Source organism: Haliotis rubra, unplaced genomic scaffold, assembly GCF_003918875.1.
Source record: "Haliotis rubra isolate DU_JTF1 unplaced genomic scaffold, ASM391887v1 Scf382, whole genome shotgun sequence".
Classification (NCBI taxonomy): Eukaryota; Metazoa; Mollusca; class Gastropoda; order Lepetellida; family Haliotidae; genus Haliotis; species Haliotis rubra.
The window spans coordinates 497,101-520,865 of record NW_025767060.1 but is presented as its reverse complement, the minus strand read 5'-3'; the positions used below and the strand labels follow the sequence as shown (position 1 = coordinate 520,865).

General features: G+C 44.2%; 1 protein-coding gene across 1 annotated transcript; it reads left to right on the top strand.

Moving 5' to 3' along the window:
• Window positions 1-289: 289 nt before the first annotated feature.
• On the top strand, window positions 290-21,769 carry LOC124286403 (endochitinase A1-like; the record flags this gene model as incomplete). Its single annotated transcript, XM_046722771.1, has 9 exons — window positions 290-827; window positions 1,564-1,713; window positions 3,737-4,039; window positions 5,689-5,748; window positions 6,524-6,667; window positions 12,356-12,694; window positions 12,929-13,012; window positions 15,288-15,387; window positions 21,292-21,769. Coding segments are annotated over 9 exons (1,884 nt in total), but the record flags the coding sequence as incomplete, so codon positions are not given.
• Window positions 21,770-23,765: the final 1,996 nt, after the last annotated feature.

Genomic DNA, 23,765 nt, shown 5'->3' with positions numbered 1-23,765 from the left:
TCAAGTTCTGCAGTTCCGTCAAGTTCTGTGGCTGCATTAAGTTCTGCTGCCCCATCCAGTTCTGTGGCGCCGTTAAATTCTGTGGCTCCATCAAGTTCTGTGGCTCCATCAAGTTCTGCAGCTCCTTCAAGTTCTGCGGCTCCATCAAGTTCTGCGGCTCCATCAAGTTCTGCAGCTCCATCAAGTTCTGCAGCTCCGTCAAGTTCTGCAGCACCATCAAGTTCTGCAGCTCCATCAAGTTCTGCAGCGCCATCAAGTTCTGCAGCACCATCAAGTTCTGCAGCTCCATCAAGTTCCAGTTCCATCAAGTTCTGCAGCTCCGTCAAGTTCTGCAGCTCCATCAAGTTCTGCAGCTCCATCAAGTTCTGCAGCTCCGTCAAGTTCTGCAGCTCCATCAAGTTCTGCAGCTCCGTCAAGTTCTGCGGCTCCATCAAGTTCTGCAGCTCCGTCAAGTTCTGCGGCTCCATCAAGTTCTGCAGCACCATCTAGTTCTGCAGCTCTGTCAAGTTCTGTGGCTCCATCAAGTTCTGCAGCTCCATTAAATTCTGCAGCCCCGTCAAGTTCTGCAGCACCATCTAGTTCTGTAGCTCTATCAAGTTCTGCAGCTCCATCCAGTTCCCCGGCTCCTTCAAGCTCAGTGGCTCCTCTGATCGATGCTTCTTCCTCTATTGCCCCTTCGCAAACGGAAGCCAGTTCCTCTCCAATCATGTCTCAGACCGAGGCTCTGACCTCTACTCCCGTGGCCAGTGTCAGCGTTAGCTCGTCAGCTGACATACAACCATCATCTACAGCACAGCCGGGAATGAGTAGCTCCGTCACTACACCGGGTACGTATTCAACTTGCATCCCGGGTGTACTGGGTTTATGGTAAACTATCCAGTAACTCAAACCATCACTACATTTCTATAATTTCATCTTTGTCAGCACTAGCTTATAAAACGTAGCATCACTTCCATTATTTGGGTGGATCAGTCAGTAAGTATAAGATTTGTTTAATATTTGTTGTTGTCATTTTACAGTAGCGAATACTCTTTACAATTCATAATAACTAACAAAAAAGTAAATGGCAACTTGACCAATATTTATAAAAGGTGTCGATATTTGAATTTATGGAGGCTGCATATTTAGTCTGTAATAGTCAGTTAGCTCTCTTTGGATTTCTTTGAATTCTGGCACTTTCTTTTGTGATCTTCTGGTGAATATATAATGTTTTGTTATTAATGTGATGATGATGGTGAGTGAGGTATTATTCCTTTCGGTATAGCCAAGGAAAACAATTTCTTTTGATATGTTTACATTTATTTGAGCTTCTGATAACAGCCAATTTTTCAAATCATTCCAAACGGAGCGTATATAATGGCATCAGAGTATCAGATGGCCATCATTGTTTTCATGTAAACATAGAACATTATTTTAATGTTAATGTGACACACAATAAGGCCTACATGATACTTTTCATGAAGTGTCCATAGTTTCCATTGCACTATTTTGCAGTATATGGCACAAATGTTGAGTATTATATGACTTTCACTGTCCCAAAACTAGCCCTGAGTTTTCTTCCAGCGCCAGTTGTCCCCAAGGTGTACGACGAGTGTGAGAATGACACAATGTGCCCAGAGAACGCTCTCTGCAAGCTTGTCAACTGCACGAACCTTCGTTGCCTGTGCGAGCCAGGTTTCTCCCCTAACTCTGCTAGAACCGCCTGTTTCACAAGTACGTATATTTTACCTCGCATTCTTCGGGAGGAGTGTTTCTCGGGCGCTTAGTAACATAATCAATACGGATAGCCCAGTGGGTTGAGCAACAACCATAGCTGCCAGGGGCCTGATGTCGAATCTCAATTAGACAAATAATGATGCCTTGGTAACTCAGGGCGTTGTTCCGACAAATAGCAGACCTTTGATCAAACTAAAGTATCATCAGAGCGGTGTTAAAGTCTCGCTTACGAAGCTGTTTCACATGATATCATGCTTTATAATTTGTTCACATGGACAGCATTTGTCCATGAGCCATGAATGGACTGGTATATTGATTGTGAAGACAGAACTCAAACATTCTCACTTAAAGTGTCGCCCTTTTAATTTTAAAAGGGTGGTCGTGGATAGTAGTGGATTTTGCTTTAACTGCTAAAGAAACCGATAATGCTTTGCGCTTTTTAATTCACATGATCGAATATAGGCAATATATACATATACAATATATATGCCTAATATTTCTGGAATAGGAAAAGCTATATCATATTTTCTGTCTAATGCTAAATTATAGGAACTAACCATGAATTGAACCTTGTTCGATCGTCCCTTTATCCCCAAAGACATCTTTTCAGGCTTGGTTGTAAATAATTGCAGAAAACTGGAAGAAATGATATAAAGGTTCAGGCAAAATGACAAATCTGACCCAATCTCAATACAAGTGTAAATAGTGCCGCGGTGAAACAGACAATAGTTTTAGAAGAAAAATGCTACGTCTTGTTTTGTGAACTGATCGTACAGTATACTGTATGATTAAAGATGTTGATAGAAGTCTTAGTCCTCTCCCGTCTCACCACCGCACCTTTACCCCACCCACCCGTACCCGCCCTTCATCTCACTTATACCCACGCGGGCACCTGCCTTTCACCACATCCTACCTCTTACCGTTAACCACACATCTATCACCCGTACCTACCCTTTACCCCACCCACCCGTACCCGCCCTTCATCTCACTTATACCCACGCGGGCACCTGCCTTTCACCACATCCTACCTCCTACCGTTAACCACACATCTATCACCCGTACCTACCCTTTACCTCACCCAAACTTGCAATTACCATTCACCACATCCTACCCCGACCATAATCTTGACACCTAACCCAGCACTCACTCTTACCCTAGACTCAGTATTACTCCAGCGTTCCTCTTCCCGAGGACACGGATTGCCCAGTCGTCCTAAGCTCCACTGTACAAACTTGAGTCTACAAGCTGTGCTGGAAACCCTTACTTCATCCTGTTTCTGTGTTTGTAAGCAATATATCTGTTTCACAAAATGGGTAACTTCCGGTTTTCCTCCCACAGGAAGCTGACATGCAGTGATAAAACTGACAAATAATGTCCAAATCGGCTTCAAGCCAAACTCATCCCCTCACCCCTCTTACTTCAACCTTAACCCCCACTATTCGACTTCTCCCGCCATCTTCTTATTGTCTCACCCTCATCTCTCCTTCCCCACCATCTCTCCTCCCAACCTCAGCCCACACCCCCAACCATGCACCAACTCGTCTGCCCACCCACTTATTCTGCCTTCTCACGCCATCAACACACATATCTCTGACCTGGGCCCACTTGCAAAAAGCAACGTTAGCACAACCGTCTATGTCAGATTAATGGGAGTTAGACCATGATAGCACTGAGACCGTTTTGTGCAAGTGCACCCATGATGAAAGATGCTGAAAACGTTCAACAACACACCATCTCAGATGCAACCAACACCACGGGCCTTTGATAGTCCTTCAACGCTCAACATCTTGTTCCGAAGCTCCCAGGGGCTCCTTTCACGAAACAACCTTTACTAAGGTTAACCTAAACTCCCATTCTTTAACATTGCACTTAGGTTACCTTAGTGACTTACGATCACCTTAGTGTTTTGTGAAAGGAGGCCCTGAAACAGTAAGGGTAAATGTGACTTGTCGGGGATAAGTGTCACTATGGCAGATTGTGTAGGTATTTGACGTGTATGTTTGGTATTGTTTCGTTTCAGCGGCGGGACTCGGTGAAGCATGTAGCGCGACAGTGACATGTAAAACTCCTGGTAGCGCGTGCAACACAAATACAAACCTTTGCACGTGCGGGGCGCCTCTTACGGCGATGTCGTCTGACGGAAAGTATTGCATCAGACCGGGAGTCAAACTCCTAACCGATACTTGTCAGCCAGGAGAATGTTTGGGAGTATTATCCTCTTGTACCGCCGGACAGTGCGACTGTGGCACTTTCAGAGAAGCTACAGACGCTGAAATTGAGAATGAGCCGGATTTGTGGGAAGTGTTCGGACAATGTCGCCAAGGCACGTGAAGTTCATTCGGCCAGTCTCGTTCATCACCGTGTACTTCACGTAAACTCGGATTGTCATCATGCAATTCGGAAATACGAGTCATTTCGACAAAATCATTTAAATATTACATAATTTTAACATTTAATCTAATATTTTACATTTTCATTAATGCTGCAATTCGAGTTTATCTGAGAACATGGCCATGCTTGTTGGCTTGCGGGTAGCTGTGCATTTCTCTTTGATGGTTTGCGGGTAGCTGTGCGTTTCTCTTTGATGGTTTGCGGGTAGCTGTGCGTTTCTCTTTGATGGTTTGCGGGTAGTTGAACGTCTCTCGTTGATGGTTTGCGGGTAGCTGAACGTCTCTCGTTGCTGGTTGTGGAAACTTCCACTCGTGCACCTACTACTGCTTTAGTTGGAATAATGCTGGAATCACGAAACACTTTACTTGCAGTCGTTAGAAACAGTCGGTGCGTTTAGACTACTAGTATATGGCCTTGGGGAACGTTAAAAGAAAAACTATGAATAAACCCTTTGAAGTGGGTATGACAATAGCGTACTGGCTGGTTCTTTAGACAGAGGGGCGTTTAGACATGCTTCGTATAGTGGCTTCATGCACCATGTGGTACTTCGTGTTATGTACCTCCATGTACCTCGAAGTACCTCATGTTATCTTAACTTTTGTCATGCTTTATGTTATATCGCCTTGCACGATAGATTCGCTTTGGCTAGGTTTCAAGAACTGATCCATCATCTATGCACGACCAAGCCATGAAATGATGTCAGACATTCTCTAGAAACGTCTTTCTAGTTCGTTCTTCAATACACTGTTCCACTTTTACTGTCTCTAACCAGGGGGACCCGTGACGGTCCGGGTTAGCATATTGATCTTCTGTAACCCATGCTTGTCGTAAGAGGCGACTAACGGGATCGGGTGGTCAGGCTCGCTGACTTGGTTGACACATGTCATCGGTTCCCAATGGCGCAGATCGATGTTCATGTTGTTGATTGTCTGGTGCAGACTCGATTATTTACAGCCCGCCGCCATATGGCTGGAATATTGCTGAGTGCGGTGTGAAACTAAACTCACTCACTCTAACCAGGGGGTGATCGTCCTTTAATACACTGTTCAACTTTTACTGTCTCTAACCTGTCTGTAGCCCTTCTCTCACATCAGACTGACACTCCCATAAGTTACCTGAAACATGCTGGGTTAACCTTTTCTCATTCACTCACAATACTTTGGTTTCTGTTCTGTTGATGTTTATATAGTTCCCGTTTTAACTAGTGCGCTTTGGGCTCTACACATAGACGGTAGAAGACCACAGCTGTTTGCTTGTTTGTATTCACGAGGGTCTGTCTGAACCCAGACTCAGAGTTAACTGTACCCACTCAAGTTTTATCACATATCTATAAATACACAAAAAAAAGATTATGCACATTAATTTTAGTAAATTAGAAAAGCTCAATCTTTTTTATGGTTCTTCTTTCAAACAGGAATTTGCTCCTGGGTTTACATAGTGCTTCGAGGCCTTTGCTATTTCAGACCTAAACAGTTCGTTAATCACAAAAGTGACACAAATGTCATGAGATTGCAATACGTATGTTGCATCAACGTCTGTATCAACACATGGAAGATGTATGTTTACTGATGTACGTTACAGGTGCGGCGCCTGATCCAGTCCCTGCCGGAGGAGCGACCGGGGAGGAGGAATGTCAGCAGCGTAAGTGTCTCGTACATTCCGGTAGAAACTAAATCATCATACAGTCATAATATTTGTTTGTTTATTGTTCAACTCGGCTATGCTCCAGCTGTATGACCGCGGTCTGTAAATAATCGAGTCTGGACCAGACAATCCTGTGATCAACAGATTGAGCATTAATCTACCCAAATGGGATACGATGACATGTGTCAACCAAGTCGGCGAGTCTGACCACCCGATCCCGCTAGTCGCCTCTTACGACAAGCATGGGTTGCTGAAGACCAATCGTAACCCGGTCACCGCGGGTCTTCACGTACAATACCCCTGATTCCGTGATAGGTCATATACAGTGTACCCGACGGGAAAAGTGGCACTATAACGAGGGTGGTGATATGCCCATGGAAACCTGACCTAACTGATTAATACATAAACAGTCAAAAAGAACCAAGACAGATTCATTCAATCGAGGCGTTTCTTTGTCAAACCTGGAGTGAGTGAGTTAAGTTTTACGCCGCTTTTGGCAATATTCCACAATATCACGGAGGGGGACACCAGTAATGGGCTTCACACATTGTACCCATGTAGGGAATCGAACCCGGGTATTCGGCGTGACGAGCGACCGCTTTAACCACAAGGCTACCCAACCGTCCCTGTCAAACCTGGAATCACGTGTTGACAAGTATAATTCGGTAACGTCCTTAACATAAGTTGCCTAGAGGAACATTTTACAGTTATAGTATATACTTGTATGTGAAGAAAACGCAGATGAGTGTGCATGTTTCTTCCTCTGTTGTAGTTGCTCCTGGCGACGTCTGTACATCCGACGTGCTCTGTCCCCAACACTCCAGCTGCCTGCCGGCCGAGGGTGGCTGTGGAAGCCGGTGCTGGTGCGACATCGGATACGCCCCCGACGACCCCGTGCCATCCAAGTGTGTAATAGGTACATATAGATCCCTACATCCAAATGCAGCTGGTACTCCCTACACCTAGATACAACTGGTACTCCCTACACCTAGATACAGTTGGTACTCCCTACACCTAGATACAGTTGGTACTCCCTACACCTAGATACAACCGGTACTCCCTACACCTAGATACAACCGGTACTCCCTACACCTAGATACAACCGGTACTCCCTACACCTAGATACAACCGGTACTCCCTACACCTAGATACAGTTGGTACTCCCTACACCTAGATACAGTTGGTACTCCCTACACCTAGATACAGCTGGTACTCCCTACACCTAGATACAGTTGGTACTCCCTACACCTAGATACATACAGTTGGTACTCCCTACACCCAGATACAGTTGGTAACATACAGTTGGTACTCCCTACACCTAGATACAGTTGGTACTCCCTACACCTAGATACAGCTGGTACTCCCTACACCTAGATACAACCGGTACTCCCTACACCCAGATACAGCCGGTACTCCCTACACCTAGATACAACCGGTACTCCCTACACCTAGATACAACCGGTACTCCCTACACCTACAGATACAACCGGTACTCCCTACACCTAGATACTGTTGGTACTCCCTACACCTAGATACTGTTGGTACTCCCTACACCTAGTTGGTATACAGTTGGTACTCCCTACACCTAGATACTGTTGGTACTCCCTACACCTAGATACTGTTGGTAATCCCTACACCTAGATACCGTCTGTACTCCCTACACCTAGATACAGTTGGTACTCCCTACACCTAGATACAGTTGGTACTCCCTACACCTAGATACAGTTGGTACTCCCTACACCTAGATACAACCGGTACTCCCTACACCCTGATACAGTTGGTAAAATACAGTTGGTACTCCCTACACCTAGATACAGTTGGTACTCCCTACACCTAGATACAGTTGGTACTCCCTACACCTAGATACAGTTGGTACTCCCTACACCTAGATACAACCGGTACTCCCTACACCTAGATACAGTTGGTACTCCCTACACCTAGATACAGTTGGTACTCCCTACACCTAGATACAGTTGGTACTCCCTACACCTAGATACTGTTGGTACTCCCTACACCTAGATACAGTTGGTAACATACAGTTGGTACTCCCTACACCTAGATACAGTTGGTACTCCCTACACCTAGATACAGCTGGTACTCCCTACACCTAGATACAGCTGGTACTCCCTACACCTAGATACAGTTGGTACTCCCTACACCTAGATACAACCGGTACTCCTACACCTAGATACAACCGGTACTCCCTACACCTAGATACAACCGGTACTACACCTAGACCTACACCTAGATACAGCCGGTACAACCGGTACTCCCTACACCTAGATACAGTTGGTACTCCCTACACCTAGATACAGTTGGTACTCCCTACACCTAGATACAGTTGGTACTCCCTACACCTAGATACAGTTGGTACTCCCTACACCTAGATACAGTTGGTAACATACAGTTGGTACTCCCTACACCTAGATACTGTTGGTACTCCCTACACCTAGATACAGTTGGTACTCCCTACACCTAGATACAGTTGGTAATCCCTACACCTAGATACCACCGGTACTCCCTACACCTAGATACAGTTGGTACTCCCTACACCTAGATACAGTTGGTACTCCCTACACCTAGATACAGTTGGTACTCCCTACACCTAGATACAGTTGGTACTCCCTACACCTAGATACAGTTGGTACTCCCTACACCTAGATACAGTTGGTACTCCCTACACCTAGATACTGTTGGTACTCCCTACACCCAGATACAGTTGGTACTCCCTACACCTAGATACAGTTGGTACTCCCTACACCTAGATACAGTTGGTACTCCCTACACCTAGATACAGTCTGTACTCCCTACACCTAGATACAGTTGGTACTCCCTACACCTAGATACAGTTGGTACTCCCTACACCTAGATACAGTTGGTACTCCCTACACCTAGATACAACCGGTACTCCCTACACCTAGATACAGTTGGTAACATACAGTTGGTACTCCCTACACCTAGATACAGTTGGTACTCCCTACACCTAGATACAGTTGGTACTCCCTACACCTAGATACAGTTGGTACTCCCTACACCTAGATACAGTTGGTACTCCCTACACCTAGATACAGTTGGTACTCCCTACACCTAGATACAGTTGGTACTCCCTACACCTAGATACAGTTGGTACTCCCTACACCTAGATACAGTTGGTACTCCCTACACCTAGATACAGTTGGTACTCCCTACACCTAGATACAGCTGGTACTCCCTACACCTAGATACAGTTGGTACTCCCTACACCTAGATACAGTTGGTACTCCCTACACCTAGATACAGTTGGTAAAATACAGCCGGTACTCCCTACACCTAGATACAACCGGTACTCCCTACACCTAGATACAACTTGGTACTCCTACACCTAGATACAGCTGGTACTCCCTACACCAGTAGATACAGATACGGTACTCCCTACACCTAGATACAGTTGGTACTCCCTACACCTAGATACAGTTGGTACTCCCTACATCCAGATACAGTTGGTACTCCCTACACCTAGATACAGTTGGTACTCCCTACATCCAGATACAGTTGGTACTCCCTACACCTAGATACAGTTGGTACTCCCTACACCTAGATACAGTTGGTACTCCCTACACCTAGATACAGTTGGTACTCCCTACACCTAGATACAGTTGGTTCTCCCTACACCTAGATACAGTTGGTACTCCCTACATCCAGATACAGTTGGTTCTCCCTACACCTAGATACAGTTGGTACTCCCTACACCTAGATACAGTTGGTACTCCCTACACCTAGATACAGTTGGTTCTCCCTACACCCAGATACAGTTGGTACTCCCTACACCTAGATACAGTCCCTGGTACTCCCCTACACCTAGATACAGTTGGTACTCCTACACCTAGATACAGTTGGTTCCTCCCTACACCTAGATACAGTTGGTACTCCCTACACCTAGATACAGTTGGTATACCTCCCTACACCCAGATACAGTTGGTACTCCCTACACCTAGATACAGTTGGTTCTCCCTACACCTAGATACAGTTGGTTCTCCCTACACCTAGATACAGTTGGTTCTCCCCTACACCTAGATACAGTTGGTTCTCCCTACACCTAGATACTCTCCCTACACCTAGATAGATACAACCGGTACTCCCTACACCTAGATACAGTTGGTACTCCCTACACCTAGATACAGTTGGTACTCCCTACACCTAGATACAGTTGGTACTCCCTACACCTAGATACAGTTGGTACTCCCTACACCTAGATACAGTTGGTACTCCCTACACCTAGATACAGTTGGTACTCCCTACACCTAGATACAGTTGGTACTCCCTACACCTAGATACAGTTGGTACTCCCTACACCTAGATACAGTTGGTTCTCCCTACACCTAGATACAGTTTGTTACTCCCTACACCTAGATACAGTTGGTTCTCCCTACACCTAGATACAGTTGGTACTCCCTACACCTAGATACAGTTGGTACTCCCTACACCTAGATACAGTTGGTACTCCCTACACCTAGATACAGTTGGTACTCCCTATACCTAGATACAGTTGGTACTCCCTACACCTAGATACAGTTGGTTCTCCCTACACCTAGATACACTTGGTACTCCCTACACCTAGATACAGTTGGTACTCCCTACACCTAGATACAGTTGGTTCTCCCTATACCTAGATACAGTTGGTACTCCCTACACCTAGATACAGTTGGTTCTCCCTACACCTAGATACAGTTGGTACTCCCTACACCTAGATACAGTTGGTTCTCCCTACACCTAGATACAGTTGGTTCTCCCTACACCTAGATACAGTTGGTACTCCTACACCCCTGATATACAGTTGGTACTCCCTACACCTAGATACAGTTGGTACTCCTACACCTAGATACAGTTGGTACTCCTACACCCCTGATACAGTTGGTACTCCCTACACCTAGATACAGTTGGTACTCCCTACACCTAGATACAGTTGGTACTCCCTACACCCAGATACAGTTGGTTCTCCCTATACCTAGATACAGTTGGTTCTCCCTACACCTAGATACTGTTGGTTCTCCCTACACCTAGATACAGTTGGTTCTCCCTACACCTAGATACAGTTGGTTCTCCCTACACCTAGATACTGTTGGTTCTCCCTACACCTAGATACAGTTGGTTCTCCCTACACCTAGATACAGTTGGTTCTCCCTACACCTAGATACAGTAGGTTCTCCCTACACCTAGATACAGTTGGTTCTCCCTACACCTAGATACAGTTGGTACTCCCTACACCTAGATACAGTTGGTACTCCCTACACCTAGATACAGTTGGTACTCCCTACACCTAGATACAGTTGGTACTCCCTACACCTAGATACAGTTGGTTCTCCCTACACCTAGATACAGTTGGTTCTCCCTACACCCAGATACAGTTGGTACTCCCTACATCCAGATACAGTAGGTACTCCCTACACCTAGATACAGTTGGTTCTCCCTACACCTAGATACAGTTGGTACTCCCTACACCTCCAGATACAGTTGGTTCTCCCTACACCTAGATACAGTTGGTTCTCCCTACACCTAGATACAGTTGGTTCTCCCTACACCCAGATACAGTTGGTTCTCCCTATACCTAGATACAGTTGGTTCTCCCTACACCTAGATACAGTTGGTTCTCCCTACACCTAGATACAGTTGGTTCTCCCTACACCTAGATACAGTTGGTTCTCCCTACATCCAGATACAGTTGGTACTCCCTACATCCAGATACAGTTGGTACTCCCTACACCTAGATACAGTTGGTACTCCCTACACCTAGATACAGTTGGTACTCCCTACACCTAGATGCAGTTGGTGACTCCTACAGTTAGATACAGTCCCTACACCTAGATACAGTTGGTTCTCCCTACACCTAGATACAGTTGGTACTCCCTACACCTAGATACAGTTGGTACTCTCCCTACATCCAGATACAGTTGGTACTCCTCCTAGACACCTAGATAGTTCTCCCTACACCTAGATACTGTTGGTACTCCCTACACCTAGATACAGTTGGTACTCCCTACACCTAGATACAGTTGGTTCTCCCTACACCTAGATACAGTTGGTTCTCCCTACACCTAGATACAGTTGGTACTCCCTACACCTAGATACAGTTGGTACTCCCTACACCTAGATACAACCGGTACTCCCTACACCTAGATACAGTTGGTTCTCCCTACACCTAGATACAGTTGGTTCTCCCTACACCTAGATACAGTTGGTACTCCCTACACCTAGATACTGTTGGTACTCCCTACACCCAGATACAGTTGGTACTCCCTACACCTAGATACAGTTGGTTCTCCCTACACCTAGATACAGTTGGTACTCCCTACACCTAGATACAGTTGGTACTCCCTACACCTAGATACAGTTGGTACTCCCTACACCCAGATACAGTTGGTACTCCCTACACCTAGATACTGTTGGTACTCCCTACACCTAGATACAACCGGTACTCCCTACACCTAGATACAGTTGGTACTCCCTACACCTAGATACAGTTGGTACTCCCTACACCTAGATACAGTTGGTACTCCCTACACCTAGATACTGTTGGTACTCCCTACACCTAGATACAGTTGGTACTCCCGGTATGTCGGTGTTTCAGTTGTCAAGCGCGGGGAACCCTGCCAGGATGGCCAGCAGAAGTGTGGAGGATTTGCCACCTTCTGTAAGAGCGGTAAATGTGCGTGCATCCCGCCGTCGTACGAGCCGTCCAGCACAGGTGAACACTGCCGCCTGAAGGTGCCGTCCATCACGCTGGCCTTGCTGGGAGAACCTTGTGATTTTGCCTCGCTGACGTTCTGTGCCAATAAGTATGAGCAGACGTGTAACCCAACAACGAAAGTCTGCGAGTGTAAGCCTGGCTACAGGGAAGCGACTGCCAGAGACTACCTCGCACAGTATCCAAATGGCGCGCAGTGTCGGGAAGACGGCCAGGAAGATGGTAAGAAATGTTGATGCTATACCTGAGGCTAACGAGAAAATACTGCTTCCATAATCATAAACAAAATCTTCATTGTATGGTTCCGACTAATTTAAAATGGTAATTCAATTGGGGTTTTTTGTGTTATTTTTGAGACACGGTTAATTTCTAATTTTTAAGTCAAACCAACATTTTAAGTGTACAGTTTCTTTTGCCTGCTATTGCATTTTATAAAAGCGTCATATTTCCTCCCAGGATACCGACCGCCACTGACCTGTAGTGAGCCTCCGCTTGCCCTGGTACAAGAACCCCCAGACTTCTCAGAAGAGATAGCGAACGGTCGGTTGTCTTCTAATGTCTTAACTCTTTCACCATTACATTTTGTAACGTATACCCTCACAAATACTATCTAAGATAACTGTCATTTAAATTCGGTTGTAAACATGCATGTGTTTGTTTGTTGTTTAACACCGTACTCAGCAAAGTTCCAACTCTATGGCGGTGGTCTGTCAATAAACTGGAGTCCAGACCAGACAATCCAGTGATCAACAGCATGGGCATCGATCTACGTAGTTGCGATACGATGACCCGTCAACCAAGTCAGCAAGCCCGATCCCGTCAGTCGCCTCTTACGACAAACATGGGTTGCTGAAAACCAATTCTAACCGGGATCTTCATGGGTTGTTGATGTGTAGATTCTAGTGAATATGATCTGTATGCCTACTCCGGATGTTGCATCAGATTCTGGTCAATGTGATCTCTGCGCGGGTTGTTCCATACAGATTCTGGTCAATGTGAGCTCTATGCCTATTGGTGCATACAGATTCTGGTCAATGTGAGCTCTATGCCTATTGGTCCATACAGATTCTCGTCAATGTGAGCTCTATGCCTATTGGTGCATACAGATTCTGGTCAATGTGAGCTCTATGCCTATTGGTGCATACAGATTCTGGTCAATGTGAGCTCTATGCCTATTGGTGCATACAGATTCTCGTCAATGTGAGCTCTATGCCTATTGCTCTTCTCGTGTGAGCTCTATTGGTGCATACAGATTCAAGTCAATGTGATCTCTATGGCTATTGGTGCATACAGATTCTGGTCCTAAGTTGAGCTCTATGCCTATTGGTGCATACAGATTCTGGTCAATGTGAGCTCTATGCCTATTGGTGCATACAGATTCTGGTCAATGTCTCGATCTCAGATTCTGGTCAATGTGAGCTCTATGCTTATTGGTGCATACAGATTCTGGTCAATGTGAGCTCTATGCCTATTGGTGCATACAGATTCTGGTCAATGTGAGCTCTATGCCTATTGGTCCATACAGATTCTCTGTCAATGTGAGCTCTGTGCCTATTGGTGCATACAGATTCTGGTCAATGTGAGCTCTATGCCTATTATTGGTCCATACAGATTCTCGTCAATGTGAGCTCTGTGCCTATTGGTGCATACAGATTCTGGTCAATGTGAGCTCTATGCCTATTGGTGCATACAGATTCTGGTCAATGTGAGCTCTATGTGCTATTGGTGCATACAGATTCTCTAATTGTCAATGTGAGCTCTATGCCTATTGGTGCATACAGATTCTGGTCAATGTGAGCTCTATGCCTATTGGTGCATACAGATTCTGGTCAATGTGAGCTCTATGCCTATTGGTGCATACAGATTCTGGTCAATGTGAGCTCTATGCCTATTGGTGCATACAGATTCTGTCAATGTGAGCTCTATGCCTATTGGTGCATACAGATTCTGGTCAATGTGAGCTCTATGCCTATTGGTGCATACAGATTCTGGTCAATGTGAGCTCTATGCCTATTGGTGCATACAGATTCTGGTCATGCTCTATGATTCTACAGGTCAATGTGAGGCTCTATGCCTATTGGTGCATACAGATTCTGGTCAATGAGCTCTATGCCTATTGGTCAATGTGAGCTCTATGCCTATTGGTGCATACAGATTCTGGTCAATGTGAGCTCTATGCCTATTGGTGCATACAGATTCTCGTCAATGTGAGCTCTATGCCTATTGGTGCATACAGATTCTCGTCAATGTGAGCTCTATGCCTATTGGTGCATACAGATTCTGGTCAATGTGAGCTCTATGCCTATTGGTGCATACAGATTCTGGTCAATGTGAGCTCTATGCCTATTGGTGCATACAGATTCTGGTCAATGTGAGCTCTATGCCTATTGGTGCATACAGATTCTGGTGCATACAGATTCTGGTCAATGTGAGCTCTATGCCTATTGGTGCATACAGATTCTGGTCAATGTGAGCTCTATGCCTATTGGTGCATACAGATTCTCGTCAATGTGAGCTCTATGCCTATTGGTGCATACAGATTCTCGTCAATGTGAGATCAATGCCTATTGAGCTCTGTGCCTATTTGGTGCATACAGATTCTCGTCAATGTGATCTGTAAGTCTGTTGTTGCAAACATATGTTAAGATCCCATGCCTATTGGTGGCATACAGATTCTCGTCAATGTGATCTGTATGTCTGTTGTTGCATACATATGTTAAGATCCCATTAGCGACAGTACATATCTTGATGGCAGTTTTAGCGTTACAAGCCCGTGTTGTCACATACAATGTGATCTGTATGTCTGTTGTTACAGCTGCTGGAAACCAGGGCAGTGTTGTTCTGTATGTCATGGTTCCCACCGTCCTCTCCATCTGTGTCCTCGCTGCCGCCTTCACCATCGCCAGATATAGACGGTAGGTTGAGCAACATCACAACCCCTTTTGTATGGTACAGCCACTGTGACCTTGACCCTTGACCCAGCTTGTAGTTAAAGAGATCAATCAAGTGGTTACTATATGGTCTCATGCAGTGTATGTCCCTGGTAGGGCGGTGGGGTAGCCTAGTGGTTAAAGCGTTGGCTCGTCACGCCGAAGACCCGGGTTCGAATCCCCACATGGGTACAATGTGTGAAGCCGTGATGTTGCTGGAATATTGCTAAAAGCGGCGTAAAACCAAACTCAGTCAGTCAGTCAGTATGTCCCTGGTATTATACTCCCCGCGAACCATGACTTCATTGCTCTATAGTCCGTCACTGAAACTCACGCTTGCAACATATTGTAGTTACTTTAAGCAACACCCTTCCAGGGACAGGCGGATCCAGACGGGGTGCAGAGTTTATTAAATGACCATTGAAACTCTCATGAAAATGAAATGTGCACTCCCCCTTTCTCAAGAGTGCACCCACCGCCCTCCCCCTTTCTCAAAAAGCTGTATCCGCCCCTGCTAGCACAATGGTGCCACTTCAGGCGCGCTCTCCTTGTCCGCAGTGGGCGATTTGAGCCACATCCCCTTGCGTCCTCTATGTTGCTGGTACTTGCAGCAATGCCACTCTTGCTCTGTAGTGCAACTGTAACCGCTGGGTGCTTGTTCCAGAACGGTCAGTTTAAGCCACGTAATTCTTTCCTCTACATGTGTAACTTCAAGCCACGCCCTCGTTCCACCATGGTGCAGTAACCTTAAAGTACGACCCCCTGCTACGTATTATAGTTGCTTAAGGTGAGGTGAGGTGAAATTGGGTTTAAACGTCGTGTTTGAGAATATTTCGCTCATATGACGACGTGCATGCGTGTGTATGTGTATGTGCGGCTGCTTGTACTAGCCCAGACTGAAGCTGGTTTATAGTGCTAGCCCACTGAGATACCATGCCGCAGTGAAGCATGAATACCCCACTCAGACACATTATACTGACTCCGAGCCGACCAGTCCTTGATGTACCCATTAATGCCGAGCGCCAGGCAGGGACCAACAAGTACCATATTTTAACGTCATTTGGTTTGACGCGGTCGGGGATCGAACCCGCGACCTTCCGCTCTCCGGGCGGACGCTCTAACAACTACACCACGGAGGCGGTCCTATAGTTGCTTTAAGCTCTATATTGGTCAGTTTAAGCCAAGCCCTTGTTTCCTCTATATCGGTTACTTTAAGCCACATGCTCCTTTTTCTATATTGTAATCACTTAAAGATACACCCTCCTTGCTCTACATTGGTCACTTCAAGCCACGCCCTCCATCCTATAGTGCAGTCGTCTTCAAGTACGACCCTTGCTCTGTATTTAGTTGCTATACTGGTTACTTTAAGACACGCCCTCCGTCCTATAGTGCAGTCGTCTTCAAGTACGACCCTTGCTCTGTATTTAGTTGCTATACTGGTTACTTTAAGCCACGCCCTCCGTCCTATAGTGCAGTCGTCTTCAAGTACGACCCTTGCTCTGTATTTAGTTGCTATACTGGTTGCACTTTAAGTGCAGTCCAGGTACGCCCTCCATCCTTTAAGCCACGCCCTCCAAGTCCTATAGTGCAGCCTTCACGCCCTCCATCCGTATGGACCCTGCAGTCGTCTTCAAATTACGACCCTTGCTCTGTATTTAGTTGCTATACTGGTTACTTTAAGCCACGCCCTCCATCCTATAGTGCAGTCGTCTTCAAGTACGACCCTTGCTCTGTATTTAGTTGCTATACTGGTTACTTTAAGCCACGCCCTCCGTCCTATAGTGCAGTCGTCTTCAAGTACGACCCTTGCTCTGTATTTAGTTGCTATACTGGTTACTTTAAGCCACGCCCTCCGTCCTATAGTGCAGTCGTCTTCAAGTACGACCCTTGCTCTGTATTTAGTTGCTATACTGGTTACTTTAAGCCACGCCCTCCGTCCTATGGTGCAGTCGTCTTGAAGTACGACCCTTGCTCTGTATTTAGTTGCTATACTGGTTACTTTAAATACACGCCCTCCGTCCTATGGTGCAGTCGTCTTCAAATACGACCCTTGCTCTGTATTTAGTTGCTATACTGGTTACTTTAAAGCCACGCCCTCCGTCCTATGGTGCAGTCGTCTTCAAAGTACGACCCTTGCTCTGTATTTAGTTGCTATACTGGTTACTTCAAGCCACGCCCTCCGTCCTATAGTGCAGTCGTCTTCAAATTACGACCCTTGCTCTGTATTTAGTTGCTATACTGGTTACTTTAAGCCACGCCCTCCGTCCTATAGTGCAGTCGTCTTCAAGTACGACCCTTGCTCTGTATTTGGTTGCTATACTGGTTACTTTAAGCCACGCCCTCCGTCCTATAGTGCAGTCGTCTTCAAGTACGACCCTTGCTCTGTATTTAGTTGCTATACTGGTTACTTTAAGCCACGCCCTCCGTCCTATGGTGCAGTCGTCTTCAAATTACGACCCTTGCTCTGTATTTGGTTGCTATACTGGTTACTTTTAAAGCCACGCCCTCCGTCCTATGGTGCAGTCGTCTTCAAGTACGACCCTTGCTCTGTATTTAGGATTGCTATACTGGTTACTTTAAGCCACGCCCTCCGTCCTATAGTGCAGTCGTCTTCCAAAATTTACGACCCTTGCTCTGTATTTAGTTGCTATACTGGTTACTTTAAGCCACGCCCTCCATCCTATGGTGCAGTCGTCTTCAAGTACGACCCTTGCTCTGTATTTAGTTGCTATACTGGTTACTTTAAGCCACGCCCTCCGTCCTATAGTGCAGTCGTCTTCAAGTACGACCCTTGCTCTGTATTTAGTTGCTATACTGGTTACTTTAAGCCACGCCCTCCGTCCTATAGTGCAGTCGTCTTCAAGTACGACCCTTGCTCTGTATTTAGTTGCTATACTGGTTACTTTAAGCCACGCCCTCCGTCCTATAGTGCAGTCGTCTTCAAGTACGACCCTTGCTCTGTATTTAGTTGCTATACTGGTTACTTTAAGCCACGCCCTCCGTCCTATGGTGCAGTCGTCTTGAAATTACGACCCTTGCTCTGTATTTAGTTGCTATACTGGTTACTTTAAGCCACGCCCTCCGTCCTATAGTGCAGTCGTCTTCAAGTACGACCCTTGCTCTGTATTTGGTTGCTATACTGGTTACTTTAAGCCACGCCCTCCGTCCTATAGTGCAGTCGTCTTCAAGTACGACCCTTGCTCTGTATTTAGTTGCTATACTGGTTACTTTAAGCCACGCCCTCCGTCCTATAGTGCAGTCGTCTTCAAGTACGACCCTTGCTCTGTATTTAGTTGCTATACTGGTTACTTTAAGCCACGCCCTCCGTCCTATAGTGCAGTCGTCTTCAAGTACGACCCTTGCTCTGTATTTAGTTGCTATACTGGTTACTTTAAGCCACGCCCTCCGTCCTATAGTGCAGTCGTCTTCAAGTACGACCCTTGCTCTGTATTTAGTTGCTATACTGGTTACTTTAAGCCACGCCCTCCGTCCTATAGTGCAGTCGTCTTCAAGTACGACCCTTGCTCTGTATTTAGTTGCTATACTGGTTACTTTAAGCCACGCCCTCCGTCCTATAGTGCAGTCGTCTTCAAATTTACGACCCTTGCTCTGTATTTAGTTGCTATACTGGTTACTTTAAGCCACGCCCTCCGTCCTATAGTGCAGTCGTCTTCAAGTACGACCCTTGCTCTGTATTTAGTTGCTATACTGGTTACTTTTAGCCACGCCCTCCGTCCTATGGTGCAGTCGTCTTCAAGTACGACCCTTGCTCTGTATTTAGTTGCTATACTGGTTACTTTAAGCCACGCCCTCCGTCCTATAGTGCAGTCGTCTTCAAGTACGACCCTTGCTCTGTATTTAGTTGCTATACTGGTCAGTTTAAGCAGGGGATACTCTACAACAGGGATAGGTCGCTCGCTTGCTTTCTTTACCATTTTGTACTAATTAACGTGTGCCTCGTCATGCTCCAACGCACACGGTGACTTGGTTCAGGTCCCAGCGCAACTTCGGCTGCGTTTAACAGTACTTCAGCCAGTGTATTGTATAGGTCCGGAATTTTTACAATGAATGAATGAATGAATTAAGAGCAAAATTTTATGTGAATGAATGAAAGAAATTAAGAGAAAAGAACAAAAGAAAAAGAACATATGTGAATGAATGAAAGAATAAATGATACACCACGGCCATCCCTCCCCAAACATGTTAAAGAACGCAAAACTATCGGTAGAACACATGTTAACATCAGCTGTCCTTTTTCAAAAAAATTACTTTGAGACATTTTTACATTAGTAACTAATTCAGATATCTTATTGCATGTGTGGAATGACAAGGGGCATTGACATTAACAGAATGTTAACTGACACTGTCACAGACCCCTCAAGAACAGAAAGGTTAGAACTATCACAAAGCCTTGCAAACACCTTTCCAGTTTTGTCAAATACTAAGATCAACAAGAAAGAAGAAGTTTTAGAACTATACCACTCAAAGCATCCACAAGCACCAATGGCGTATCAGAACAGATCGGCGATATGTCATATTTTCCACACACCTCAAATACACACTAACAAAAAAAATAAATTAAAACTATCACTATTACTTGCAAAAACTTTCACCTGATGGTATATTCCCCTCATAAAAATAAAAGGTGTATGTGAAGATGTTTTAGAACAATAACTAGAAACACTCAAACAACGCCCTGTAGTATTTCAATGGCAGATCGGCGATATGTCATATTTTTACCACACCTCAAATACACACTAACAATTTTTTTTTAAATTATAAAACTATCACTATTACTTGCAAACACCTTTCACCTGATGGTATATTCCCCTCATAAAAATTGAAGGTGTATGTGAAGATGTTTTTTGAACACTAACTAGAAACACTCAAACAACGCCCTGTAGTATTTCAATGGCAGATCGGCGATATGTCATATTTTTCACACACCTCAAATACACCCTAACAAAATTTTTTTAGTCATAAAAATATCACTATTACTTGCAAACACCTTTTAACTAAAGGTATATTTCCCTTCTAAAAATTGAAGGTGTATGTGAAAGATGTTTTTGAACACTAACTAGAAACACTCAAACAACGCCCTGTAGTATTTCAATGGCAGATCGGCGATATGTCATATTTTCACACACCTCAAATACACCTAACAAAATTTTAGTCATAAAATATCACTATTACTTGCAAACACCTTTTAACTAAAAGGTATATTTCCCTTCTAAAATTGAAGGTGTATGTGAAAGATGTTTTTGAACACTAACTAGAAACACTCAAACAACGCCCTGTAGTATTTCAATGGCAAATGATCGGCGATATGTCATATTTTCACACACCTCAAATACACCCTAACAAATTTTTTTTTTTAGTAATAAAAATATCACTATTACTTGCAAACACCTTTTAACTAAAGGTATATTTCCCTTCTAAAAATTAAACGAATATATGAAAGAGTTTTAGCGATATAATTTAGTCTTTCTTCGCTGTGTACTGAGAATTGAAGCCAGAGGCTACAACATGCCCACTTGAAACTTTACTACAAAGCTACTGTACTTATACTGACACTAATAACAAAAGGTATTTGACTTAAAATGAAGTGACAGAATAGGTAACTTATCTTCTACATGTAGGTTTTCAGTTGTCACAACACTCAGCGTATGTAAACAACTTTTTTAAGCCACGCTCCTTTGCTTTGTAATGTGGTCACAAAAGCCACACCCCTTCCTCTATTGTACAGACATTTTCAGTCAAGCCCTCTTGTTTTATGCTGTCGTCGCTTTGTCATGCCCATTGCGTAGACAGTTACACACAGACCCCCAAACCCTATAGATTATCATTGTTATTTTGTCCTGATGTTGTTGTACATGTTGCTCTCCTCAGACGTCTACGTCTCCGCCAGCAGCTGGATGACATGTCCTCCGTTACCAGTGAGGAGACCGGCTTCCAGATTCCCAGACCATCCCTCAAGCTGTTCAGGGGAGACAGGAATTGGTCTGGACAGGAATCAGCGTTCAGGAACCCAACATTTGTGGGAACAACTTCTTAAAACTGTATCAACACAACTGTATAGATTCCAGACATACAATTAGTGTAACATAATATGAGGCAATGCAAGGCAATACAACCATTCTCTCTTTATGAATCTACAAGTCACGAACATTGTCACTATTGTTAGTATGTTTGATATCTCGGACTATATTAAAATTGTTATGAGCTCTTGAATTATTTTTGTAAACCCAACTGGCTTGGTACATGCGACAAAGCTTGATCATGAGCCGCTCCAGAATGATATGCATTTTAATCTGGGCAGCTGAAGGAGATGAAATAAACTATATTTTTACAAAATTGACATGAAAAACTTTGTTTGATAAGTTATTTAATCTTTTTGTTTTATTAATAGTTAGTATTTTGGAATTGAAACTGGGGTGAAATACCTTGACTATGTGCACCATCCAATGACTTGAGTGTTCCATACATGTACTTTAACTACATTGTGAGTGAGTGAGTTCAGTTTTGAGCCGCACTCGCCAATATTCAAGCTATATGACAGTGGTCTGTAAATAATCGAGTCTGGACCAGACAATCCAGTGATCAACAGCATCAGCATCGATCTACGCATTTTGGGATACAATGACATGTGTCAGCGAGCCTGACCACCTGATCCCATTAGTCGCCTCTTACGACAAGCATGGGTTACTGAAGATCAATTCTAACCCGGATCTTCACAAGACTAACTATATCACGTACAGCAGCCATGGGAACCTGTAGTATTCACTGAACTGTAATGTTTCCCTAAACCTGTACAAAGAATGGGTGTGAGCAAGCAAGCATCACATACAAGAACATACAGTATTTAATGAGAAAATCTTAAAAGTTAATAAAATATACAAATGAAAATGTCACAGAATTCTTGAGACAAAATATTTATTTGAATGTATATTTTGATAGATACATATTATAGATATACACAGAAGTATACAATATATGATTTAATAATAAGAAAAGCAACATGAACAAGAGGCCGACTTCCCTCAGTGGAATGTATTGGTCACAATCAATTTCTGAGAGGCCAATCAGAATGAACACATTGTAGCCCTCTGAATAACATTACCTACTGGAATTTGAACTCATGTCATAACAAAAACACATTTTTTTACTTCTTACCAATTCAAAAATAGAGAAAGAGAAGAACATTTAGACATATTTGAAACTCCAGCTTTTAGCTTACCTAGAATAAGAATGCTTTATAAGATAGGCATAACCAACTGACAAAATTTTATATTTCTTGTAGAACAAATGCACTTTGATTTACTGTCATATCTTTACTACAGCTAAGGTATTTTGATTAGCATGGCCTCACAAAGCATCAATAAATATAGTAATGAAGACAAGTAATAAAGGAGGCTTCTTTCAGCTACTACAGTTTAACTAACTTGGCAGATCTGTCGTGCCATATCAAATTACATCGCCATACAAGAAACAATCTTCACAAAGAATGTTTTCAATGAGTTGCCATGTCAACTGAAATGCGAACATTTGCTGAGAACTGTATGAACAGTTTTACATGCACCATTGATGAGGCCACTCACACTAAGTTTCAAGTACTTTCAAAATTTGCAGGTTGAAAAAGATGCTAAATATTTCAACAGACACCAATGCAAAATGCAACACGACATTTGCTCAGTCAAATGTTCAGACAGTTCAAGTAAATGAGAGCATACAATTTGGTAAAAGGACCATAAAACAAGCTGCCTTAGAGCAAATCAGCAAGACCTCAACCTGGAAGGTCATAACAATGAATTAGACAGACATCCCTTCTTGCTTCAATAAAAAAAACAATTCCCATGATTCGTCTACCCTGTATGATCATGACATTCTGTGAGTCAGTGGAATGATACAATGAATGATTATCGGAAAAACAATATAATGGCTCCTAACTCCTGTTTTCAAATTTGCAAAACGTATGATTTCTGTTAGGACATAAAGGGTTTGGTGCATACACAGACCATGGTATTCTGGGTCTTGGTAGGAAAGTGAGTGAGTGAGTTTTAGCTGCGTTTAGCAATGTCCCAGCAATATCACGGCGGGGGACACCACAAATAGGCTTCACACATTGTACCCTTGAGGGGACTCAAGCCCGGGTGTGTGGCATGACGAGCAAATGATTTAACCACCAAGCTGCCCCACCGCCCCTCTTATTAAGCGAATATTAGTATAGCAACCACTATCCAGTTCAGCTGCTCAAAGGCGCTTTGTTTTTCCTTCGATTATTGGATGTCAATCTCAAACAGTACATGATATTATATCAATCTCCACTCCCTGGGGATCATACAACTCTTGCAGCCACTAGGCGC